Below are 11,582 nucleotides of genomic sequence, written 5' to 3' on the forward strand. Positions count from 1 at the left end.
ATTCTCCCATATTCTTAGTCCATAGTCTTCACAAATCATATGTCGACACACTGTAACCTCTCTCATTACACAAAATATTTACATTACATTATCTGGAATTACATGTTTTATTGTCCTACTTTGTTTTTCCAATATAAATAATACTCATTACAACAGCCCATCAAAACTCAGTGCCTTTGACCTAATTTCAAGTATTTTCATGACAAAAAATATTCTGTTACAATAAACTAGCATTACAATTGTGGGACAAAAGGCTTAAAACAATCTTCTCCATGTCAGTCCCTACAACACATGGTACATATTCAACCACATAACAGCTGTAGTATGTAATAGCATATGCCAAGATATGTTATAAACTGTACATGAGGAAAATGTGGCACAGCCAGGATACTGGTCATAGATGTGCTCAGTCCATATAACAAGGTAAAAATACAAAACATCCTTCTATTGTAAAGGTTTTGTCCTGTTGAGATAAAATGAATCGTAATCAAAAAGACCATGAGGCATTAATACAAAACATTTTTTTATGTTCTCTGGTTATGGTCCTTTCCTGGGGCCATCATATATAAGGCGGTTGCGGGACCTGTCCCACCAAAAAAACAGGCATACATCATCTTCTTCGGTGACGCACCCTTTGCTTGGGGGAAAGGAGGTTTTCGTCTGTGGCTCCCAGGTCACCGCGTGGGTACAGATCCCCACGCTTCAACCCCCCTCTCTTCTTCCATCTCTCTGCCTCTCGGCTCTTCCTGCTCCTCCCGTCATTCTTCTCCTCGTTCCTTGTCTTCTTCTGCGGAGGGGGTGTGTCCTGCCTGGGACCGTGGGAGGGGATCCCGAAGGGGTCCGCGGGGCAGTCTTCGTCGTCGGAGCCACCCCTGGACTGCCCTAGCAGTCCTCCTTCCCGTCTGGCTTGGGCCTCCCTCCTCAGCCTCTTCACCTCCCGCCTCTCCCTGCGCCTCTCCGGCCACGTCTTCCTCCTGCCATCCCGGCTGCGCACCTCCTGGCTCCGCCTCCTCCCCGGGGCCAGCTGATTCTCCTCACCACTCTCCCCCGTTGGTTCGGACAGGTGCTGGTGCTCTGAGAGAGGCATGGAGCCAGCACTCCCAAGCTCTGGAAACACAGACAACATGCATGAAATTCCCATGATTGTATATTTCTATCAGTGTGAGCCTGTATGTTTAAGCAATAAGCCGCAAGAGGCAGAGGTTTACAGTGATTTCAGAACAGTATGCAACAGAAAGTACAGTTTACATTTACATTATAAATGCTTTTTGAAGTGACATTATTACAAGGATATTGATGAAGCATTCTGTATGAGACTTTCACTTAATTTGTAATCCTTAATTATGTTGATTGTTCCAGGCATGCTGCCATTTTATATGAGATTTACTCCTCCAAATAAAATCGTGCAACAGCAAATGAAGTGCAAGCGGAGTTGGGAGTGTTACTGATGTAAACTATCTATGTGAGTGGGCGTTGTTGTTAAAACGGACTTCACTTCCGGTTCATTCTGTTTTTCTTCACTCTTGAACTAAACTCCCATTGGCTGTTGCCAGCGTCACTCTCAGATTTCACACAAGCCCAGCCAGACTGGGCCCACTAAAATCAAACATTTGAAAAAATCCTGTTGGACCGGTCTCATGTCATAAGGAGGGCCAAAGTAACTAAACATTGCTGCTGAGCGACACAAGTAGCAGTATGAGTGATGATTTTCGGTTAGCACATAAAAATGCTACGTGTAGCTGTAGCATTGTGTGTATCAAAATTAAGACAACATTTCCAATAAACCCCATTGCTTCCTGTCACAAACAGGATGTTGCTACTTCCCTCCTACCCCTCCCTGGCATTGCCCCATGTGCGTTTGTTTTGAAGAGCAAGAAGAAGGATAAGAGCTGATAACAGCTCTTAACTACAGCAACTATGCATTCAGATGAGGTGTAGTGAAACTGCGCAGTTAGAATAGAGGAACTGGAATAAAGCTGTGTATTACTTGAAAAGTAAAAATGTCTCTTCCTTTATGCCTTAAAGCAATTCAGCAGATTTCACACAAAATCCGACCTGGTGGCTCACAATATAAAAAGCGGCGTAGAGGCCGGTAGAGGCGGCCAATCTCCTCAGCAAAGGTCTCGTCTGTTTACAGTAATTATACTAATGTCTGAAAATTATTGTGGTAATTATTTATCATTTACTGATTTTAAAATGCTACATGGAGCACCTTTAATATTTAAATTAGCTGTTATGCGGTCAAAGGTGTGCACTTATCAGGTATTTTACAACAGCGTTGAACGTGACTCAACCAGTCAGAACCAAGGACCCCATCTATCTGCTGTATGAACAGTATTTGACAATTTCATGCATATACAGTACTGTGCAAAAGTCTTAGGCACATAAAAAAATCCATAAAGCGAAGATGCTTTCAAAAATAATGAAACGAAAAGTTTATAAATATAAAAAAAAAATACTATAAAGAGCAGTCTACTGACATACTAATGCAGAAAACAAATAAATAAACATCTAAGACAAAATTTATATAAAAGATTCTAGGGTGCCTAAGACTTTTGCACTGTACTGTATACATGCACAGGTATTATCATCCATTCATAAGTGTGTTTCATTGTCCATACATGGCTGTGTGTGTGTGTGCGTGCAGTGTCACCTCTAGCTCTCCTTTGCATCCTGGTGCGACATTGGAGAACGTCCTCCTCGGTGTCGTAGTGGCAAACGAAGGGCAGCGAGGGAAACGTCCCGCTGACCATCCGCCTCCTAGTGCACTCCTGACACCGACAGACAGAGAGACAGAGAGAGGGAGGGAGAGGTATAAAGAGAGAGAAGAAAGGAGGAGGACGAATGCAGATCAATGGTGAACGGCAGGGTTAGAGCAAAAGAGGCAGGGAGAAAGCGACAGAAAGGGAGAGAGGAGAGAGGGGGAGATTTGATGTAGAGCGAGGGAGCAAGAGGTTGAGAGAGGGGCAGGGACAAGGAGGATCCACATGAATACAGATACACAGACAGGGAGGGGGAGAGCATGGTAGAAAGAGGCATACAGAGGGGGAGAGAAAAGGAGAGAGAGAAGAGACGTGACAAAGTAAAACAGAAAGAGAGAGAAATAGAGAGAGATAGAAGGTTAAGCATTAGAGAAACAGAAGACCAGAAGAGGGGAAAACTATCCACTGTCCAAAAGAAAGGGAATAGGGAGGAACGACAGTAAGAGTAAGAGCTATAGGGAAAGATTCCTTTCACTGCTCACTTACATGGCCATAATGTCCTCTCTCAGAACAATTGTAGCAGTGAGCGGGGCGTTTGACGTGTTTGAGGGCGTGGTCAGCCCGTGGCCTGAGGGGGACCTCTAACCGGACCTGGAAAAAGCTCAAACAAAGGACGTTGTAAAACAGGTTGTTCTTTGACAGCTGATGCTGTCTCTCCTCACCATCTACCAGACAAAATATCGGGGGAGAAGTTCTTCAGAGAGGAGCCTCAGATCCTCTCCAGTTTCTCCTGATCCGACCCACAATTGTAAATCAGGAGTTTTGTTCTTGAAAGCTTTATCAATACAGGTCCAGGTATGACTTCTATTCTCAAATTTTGAACAGTGACGTTCATATGATCATGAGCCAGAAAGAGCTTTCCATGCTTCGAAGCTTTATGAGCCCTGGTGATATGAGGAGAGACGACAAAGAGCAAGCAGTCTAGGAAAAACTTCAATGAACTAGATGTTTTCCATTATTCCCATTACTCCATAGTAACTCACTGTCAAGTGGTACTGCCTCCATGTATCCGGGCAGGCCTGGGGAAAATAAAGAAAACGGAGAAGAAACTTACCCGACTGAGCGAGAATACGGGAAAATATGACGAAACCGCGCTGAAAAATGAGTAACCGTTTGCCAAGAGCAAATAACAGCTAATAAAAAAGCCCACACAAGCTCAAAGCAACAGAATCCTTCAACGCACAAATGACAAACACCTTCACGGCTCTCTTCGAGACCACAGCACACATTAAAACACAAACACACCTAGGCGTCAGACCTGGGGGCTAATAGACAAACTCACGTCAGAGAGGTGTCCTGTCATCCCACAGCGCTGGCAGTGCTGGTTCCATACGGGAGGCTCCGGACAGGGCCTGAGGCCGTGTGGGGGTAGTCCGCAGCTGGGACAGTGGCGGCCGGGGCAGTCCCTCTGGACGTGGCCCTGGATCCCACACAGTACACAGGTGGGACGCCTCTGTGGATACAGACACACACAGATTTCTAAAGGGGTATTAAGTAATTTAGGACTTTTTAATCAACCTCTACAAGTGACAAAGGAATTACAACAACATTGGAACATCTTATGGCAGCCTGTAAGGGACAGAGATATAAAAGTTACATTTTCACAATGGAATGAGTAAGCTAATTAGAGCAGAGATCTAACAAAAACATCTAGTGAAGAGGTGATACATCGCAACGCAAAATAATACTGCTTTGTCATTTGCTTGTCAACAAAATGAAATCGCCCAAACACGGCTTCATCATCACCTGATGACCTGATGTTCTAGTAGGTGTGGGTGAAATTAAAGTAGGGACAGTAATATACTGTGTACGGACATTTCTTTTTCTCTTTGTTTGGTGGTTCTACAGGAACTGTCATGGGGATGTGTATATACTGTTTTTCATTTTGTGCTATGGGACGGTAAAATCTTACTTATTACCCCCTTAATGACGGCGTGAATGTATATTATGTGGTAGAAGAGTAGGGTAACTGTCACCCAAGCTCCCCGAGTGTGTTTCTTTACCTTGGGGGTAGGGCAGCTTTTGGCTAAGTGTCCTGTCTTGTTACAGTTGTGACAGTTCAAAGAATGATCAGGCGTGTAGTAGCGGCTGGGGATCCACTGGTCAGCGCCCCACTGGATGATATGATTAGACAGAGACATGACAGACAGACATTATGAAAAAAAAACAATCATGTAACTTCCCCAAGAGGTATTAAAATGTTCCAAATCCAAAATGTGATATTGCCATTTTTTACAAATCACTGTCATTTATTTTTAAATATTCAGTTTTTTTTTCTCAAAATGTGTATAGCATTTTGTATTTGAATCTTGTAATTTGGCAATACAATGTGAAAAAGCTAAGAGTCAAATAAACAAACTGACTGTTACTCAACAGATATTTAACAGCACATTTACAGAGATTGGATATAGGAGTAGCAGATACATAATTCCCTGAATAATTTAACTGTTGTATAGTGTTGCTGCAAATTGGATAGTTAATGACAGAGTGTTACCTTGTCTTTCTCTGATACAGCCCAGGGATGATCGACTGATTTGGGGTTCTGATCTATGATGGAGAGAATGAACAAGGGGAACATTACATACATACATTTATTCCACTGAGAAAAAATGGTTTGTGTGGCTCTCATGCAGCGACATTTCTTGAACTGTAGAAGAAATTTAGTCTTGCTCAGGGAAATAGTCTTGTAAAAATATAGTAAAGCTCTTGGCAACAGGAGATCCACCAAGCAGAGGCTTGCAGCCCATTTTGGGTCCCAAACCATAGATTGGAGCCATAGTTGTCTGGGCTTAGAGGGTCAATGAATAACACTCAACCCTTCCATAATAATAATTACTACTGAGATGCAAGGAGCAAGAAATGTAACCCCGCAACTGCTCCAGTGGAGCGGCTTGCTGGCAGCAGAAGATGAAGTGGTTTTGCAGGCCGGCTCCCTGGTGTGAATAGAAGCATCTTTATGAATGTGAAGCAGGGCATCGCTGAAAGAGAGCATGCGTGCTAAGCAAACTGTCTCTGATAAAAAACGGTTAAAAAAGAAGCTACACTCCCGCAGTTATGAGCCTCCATTAGGGTCAGTTTTGCAGAAATCTGTGTACAGTTGTTCTGTTAAACACATCCACAGAAATATATTTCTATCTGTGAACTAATCTTTAGCCGTTTGGATTTTTCCATCACAGTCGAACTCATACATCTGGGAACTCCTCTGTCTATGAAATATTATTGTCCATGGACTCATCTTTTATGCTCTACAGGACGCTTCCAATAAAATAATCCTAATAGATGTCCCAAGTTAGTTGAGTGGTTGAAAGAATAGCTAACCCCAAAACAAAAATTCATCAGTCAAACAGTTAGCAACATACTAGGACATACATTATAAAAAGCAATTACAAACATCATTGGAAAAGTGAAGATATCATTGCTTTAAAATCATTGAGGTGGCAAGAAATTCTAATTTCCAAGTGCTCTGAAGTCGGTTTCATTATAAGGTGCATAGTACCAGAAACCAATCTTGCCAAGTTCAGATTTTATGTGCAGAGTATTTAATTAAAACTAACCAGTCCTGTGATCTGCTACCATAGTTACTGTCACCAGCCAACGTTTTGACAGAAATCACAATGGTGGTGAATGCAGATGTAGGTTATGCAAAAATTGGTCCAAGGACTTCAAAGATAAACTGCACATCCACTGACACCTCTTCACATCCTATCACACTTAGAGAGAGTTGATTTTGATGGTGTACTCAGCGGTCGCTAAACTACTGAGTGGACTTTCACACCTGTCATGTTATCATTTTATCACTATGTGACATTTATGGTATGACTGTTGCATAGTTTTGTCCTGCTGAGACCCATAATGGAGCTAGCAGTGTAAGTTGGTTTGTTAGTATGAATGTTTTGTTCCATTTTACAGCAGCTTCTGTCTTTGAGTGAAAATGAAAGTGCAGAGACTAAAGATAATGGGACAGTGCTCTCATGTGTGTTCATTGTTTTTACTGCAGCGAAGACATAATATCAGAAAACCAGGAGGTTGTTGTAATTTACCACCCATGATTTTAATGTAATAGCAAAATCCACCCTAAAACACTTTAACATGGTTAATAAACAGCTATTGGCGATGCACCTTGCATTTCTGGGCCCAGTTTGTTGTTTGGTGGCTGCCGTTTTGCACCACCATTGAAAAATCATACAGGAGGAAATCCATCGTAGAAGAAGAGAGAGACCAACAGTAGTCTCAATAGACCAGAATGCAACGCAGCCACAAGACTAGTTGGCTAGCTCGCAGATGATGCCCATAGGCAGGTTTAGGCACCGGCCCACTGGGCTCAGAGAGAGAAATTTCTACTAGTCTGGACAAATTATTACTAGCCAAGTGTAAATAATGTAATATTCAACTTTAACGAAGCAGATCATGCTCTGAAATCATATACATGCATAAAAATCATAAGTTTGTGTTCTTAATGTGTATTTCATATTATTACTAGCTCAATATAAGTAATGGAATGTTCAAGTTTAACAAGGTATATCTTTAAAATGAGATAAATTATATTACAATGATATCAGCAGGCTGAACACCACACTGAGCCATCCGCTTTATTTTCCACAGATAAAATTAGATAAACCATTTATCATGAGCGTGAGATGGTGTAAAAATGGCCTGCAAATAAAACACTCAAATAACATGACGGTTTATAAAAAAAAATATATTGAACTTTATGTATGTGAAATTACATTGTATGCATGTCTGAATGAAACTCCGCTGTATATGCAAAACTTTTAGCGTCAATTTTGAGAGTTCCACTTTTGTCTGTCAATAACAGTGGTTGGGGTCTTTGAGGGGGCTCCCAGCAAAATGAGGAGTAGTTCACCGGTTCAGATCACATGTTCACATCGAGCAGAACATAAACACACAACATGCGGAAGTGCACTACAGTTTTAGTGAGGATTTGCACTAAATCTTTTGGACTCACAGTGCAATTGTTTGGCTTCTGAACATTTGGATTATGCTGCACAAGCTGTTTGGAGTAATTTTATAGTATTATTTCCTCTTTTGGAACTCTAAAGAACCGGTCCCCAGCCACTTCAGTTCTTTTGCAGAAGGCAGATGCAGAGCCACTGTGTTTGATGTCGACATGAAAACTTCACTGGTGTTTCAAGTAATATAAGGGTGAGTAAATAATGACAAAATTTAAATTTTTGGGTGAACTATTACTGTAAATTTCACTAGAATTTAATTCAATAGAATTATAGAATGTAATTCACTCTCCCTACTATCATCTCCCCTAGGCCTGGGCAATAATTCAATATCATCATCTTTCAATAGAATCATATCATGATGAAATAATTCTATTGAGTTATCATGATACACACTTCTGTTGGCTAAATTAATGATTAAAAGCAAATACTAATTAAAATCTGTCACAAAATGAGATCTGAAACAAATCAGGGAAATTATTTGAAAATTGCAGTTAAATCATACTTTATAATTCCATGATGTTCAATGCTATGGACATCAATTTGATTAACATATCATTTTATGTTGGCAGTTATAAATCAATGTCAAGAGAATTTATTGTGCTTATCCTTTAATTTTGTCCATATCGCCCAGCTCTAATGTCCCACATACAGTGTAGACACATACAATTCAAAGGTAATTGGGCTGGGACAAACTTTATCAAATTGGGGTCCCTGGGGTCTACTTGGGGGTCAGTGACATGAAAATGAGAACCATCTGACTAGAAAATGCAGTAAGGCCTGGATGAGAAATATCAGTTGATCAGCTCGATCCTCACCTTCATGTCCAGAGTCATCCTCAGAGCTGCTGCTGTTCCAGCAGCCCAGGTTGAGCTGGATGTTGGTGTCTCCCTCCTGCTCCTCTCCTCCCAGGATCATCCACTCCTCGATGGGCTCCTCCTGCTCTTGTCCAGAGCTGGAGGCTGGACTCAGATCCCGGCCAGTGGAGAGAGAGAAGGCCAGGACCAGAGGAGGAGAGGAGTCCCTGCTGGCCCGTGGATTCCTTTTGGAGCTACTGCGATCAAACCTGAACTCCAGTTCACCTTCTGAACTGCTGGAGCCCTCGATAAAGAACCGCTCGTCTTTGCCGCCTTCTTTCTCTTCATCCTCACCTTCACTCTCCTTAGGATAGTCCATCATCCAACTTGACAAAAGCAGAAGTGCAGCTCAACAGCACCATCCAACGACGTCTCACTGGTATTTAATAGCTATAGCTAATGTAGCTCATTTACCGCAACGTTTTGTACGTTAGTAGTGAATCAGTCAGCTAACTGGTTGGCTGCGGGAGCTAGCAATTGGCTTATTATTATGGAACTTCTTTCGAAAAGATTAAATGTGTCGAGGTAGGTGCTAACTAGCTAGGAAGTTAGTCAAAATAACTTGACACGTGGGTCAGGTTAAGTTATGCTGACATAGCGTTAGCTAGCTGTGTAGCCGAGGCAGTCAGTTGCGACATACATCAAAGCAACCAAGATAAAGTATTTACGTTAGCTAGTATACGACGTTGACATTTTTCGGGTTCGTACCGTTTTCAGTTTCGCTTGCGCCGACACACAGCTGAGATGGTTGTTTACATGTTAGCACTTTCCCGGGGTTTCTGGGAAGAAAATGTTGGCCTACCAAAACCTAACCCAGACCCAGAAACAGAGTCCCTTATGTCAAAGGAGAGGAAGCATGGAAGTGTTATGGTTGGCCGTTTTGTCATGTATTCCCTAAAATGCACTAGTCAATAAAATTAGCCACTAGTACTTATAGTCACTAGTCACTATTCTGTCCGCTACTTTCCCTATTGTATTACTATTTTTACCAGTTGCTATATAATAGTTGTAATGTAATAGGTAGGTAGGTATCCCAAGGGATACAATCTATTCATTTTACTGAACAGGATAATAGGTGAGCTCAGTAGATTGTAGAATTATTGAGATATAATAATTTTTTTGTCCATTAAAGAGCTCTAACCTCTTTCTATCTGTGAAAAAGACTTTCTGGAATCATCAAACATGGCTCTTAACATCAGATTTTGGTACTGAGGAACTTAATAGTGATACCTTTTAGTGTGCATCCCTACTGTACAGTTTTTTTCTGACAAAACAAGATGAATCATTTTACATAACTTTATAATAAAATTATGTTCTGCAGAATTCCTAGGAATGAGACAAAGGCAGCAAATAATGGATATTTTATATCTGATTTATTTAGAGGAAATTAAATTCCCATAGAGATTAAAAATAATAATCTTGTGTCCAAAAGAAGGTAGATTATTATTTACAACACAACCTATGACTGTGTATAGTGATGTGGATAATGAAGTGAAGATAATTAGAAATCTGCATTATACATTTACAGCTGTCTGTACAAACATATTGTATGGTTGACTGAGAATGTGGTTACATTTTATCATACAAAACTGCAAACGGCTCATTTTGACATAAAGTTTGATTTCTATTCCTATATTGTTAATCAGCACATTGATGTTTTTTTTTTTGTTTTTTTTCCCAAAAAACCTATGAAGCAGTGCACATTGAGAAAGTGGTTTAGTGCAGTGGTTCTCAACGTGGGGTCCGGGGACCACCAGGGGTCCTTGAGGGGGTTCCACGGGGTCCTCAGCAAATTGATGAATTGTTAAACTTCAGCATTATTTCATTTACAAGAAGTTATTTGATCATAGTTTCTCTGTTATCTCTCTACCTACAACACAGATAGTCATGGAATTCTGGACAAAATTATTTCTAACAATAAAAATATTCTCAGATTTGGGTTTGAGAGACAAAATCTCGTCAAATGGGGGTCTGTGGCTCTAATGTGGACTAGATTAGGGGTCCTTGATATGAAAAAGGTTGAGAATCACTGGTTTAGTGGTTTAAAGTGAAGATGCAGGTGTCACGGTGCGGACAGTAGTCACTCTGGGCTTCAAATCCCTCTGTTTGGATCTGTAGACAAAAAAGAACAGAACAGATCCTGTACAGACCGGTACAGACACACGGCACGTGTGTTCAATTCTATGCACTGAAGCACTGCGACACGGTTAAATTACCTAATTCCACTAACGTTACTTGAATACCACAAGGTAACGTTAAAGGTACCTACCGCAGCGAAGACGAGTTACTGTCTACAAATCCCCATTACTAACTGTGGAATGTTAATTTTCACTTTTGTTTTCACACCAGGAGACTCTGTGGATTGAGTTTAATGCTGCTGGTCTGCTGTCTGTACATCTCCAAATTACAGACATGACGTGATGCGCACATCAGGCGCATTAGAGATCGATTTAGATCCATTTCTATACTCTGACCAAATTTTGATTTTGTGCCTCAATATGGGAAACACTGCATCTCAGTCAAAAACGCCCTCTAGAGGCCATCTGACGAAGCACATCATCTCACTGAGCATTACCTGACTACCTGACTGACTGACTGACTGACCTGAATTCGCCTCGTGACGCATTCGGCTGCGCTGTGGGGAAAACAATTCAGAAATGTTTAGCAGTGATCAACTCACCAGTGTTACACCTCCATAGACTGAGTTACCCAATTGGTAAAGTAACAGATAATTTTTAGATTCTCTTCTCCTCACCTTGCGTTTATCCATTACTTCCTGCACACCTGCAGCGTGAACAAAAAAGGTGAAATGCTAAACTAGCTGTTGACTAGTTCCCAGAAGCACACTGTGATGACAGACCAATCCTTCTGGGTCCAAGAGAGAGCTATCAATTGGTTACAATGGCTGCTTCCAGTGAAGGTGCCTTTTTAGTTTGACATGCAGGGTAACATATTTACACCATGCTGCTACATCAAATACTGGTGTAAGAAAG

At 41.3% G+C, this 11,582-nt stretch overlaps 1 protein-coding gene across 1 annotated transcript; it reads right to left on the bottom strand.

Annotated features, from left to right (window-relative positions):
• Positions 1-89: 89 nt before the first annotated feature.
• On the bottom strand, positions 90-9,304 carry LOC139925774 (zinc finger CCHC domain-containing protein 7-like). The gene is made up of 8 exons (XM_071917283.2): positions 8,551-9,304; positions 5,257-5,309; positions 4,766-4,876; positions 4,045-4,215; positions 3,746-3,781; positions 3,249-3,353; positions 2,654-2,771; positions 90-1,107 (listed from the first exon to the last, which is right to left on the bottom strand). Exons 1-8 carry the CDS (start codon positions 8,909-8,911, stop codon positions 611-613), a joined length of 1,452 nt encoding a protein of 483 aa, XP_071773384.2. The 5' UTR covers positions 8,912-9,304; the 3' UTR covers positions 90-610.
• Between the last annotated feature and the right edge of the window lie 2,278 nt (positions 9,305-11,582).

Source organism: Centroberyx gerrardi, chromosome 16, assembly GCF_048128805.1.
Source record: "Centroberyx gerrardi isolate f3 chromosome 16, fCenGer3.hap1.cur.20231027, whole genome shotgun sequence".
NCBI lineage: Eukaryota > Metazoa > Chordata > Actinopteri > Beryciformes > Berycidae > Centroberyx > Centroberyx gerrardi.

Coding starts and splice junctions, on each gene's coding strand:
- LOC139925774 (XM_071917283.2), bottom strand. CDS start 8,911: ATGATGGACTATCCTAAGGAGAGTGAAGGTGAGGATGAAGAGAAAGAA. Junction 3,354..3,745: donor GGAGGCAGTACCACTTGACA/GTGAGTTACTAT, acceptor AGCTTTTTCCAG/GTCCGGTTAGAGGTCCCCCT. Junction 1,108..2,653: donor GATGCAAAGGAGAGCTAGAG/GTGACACTGCAC, acceptor CTGTGTTTCCAG/AGCTTGGGAGTGCTGGCTCC.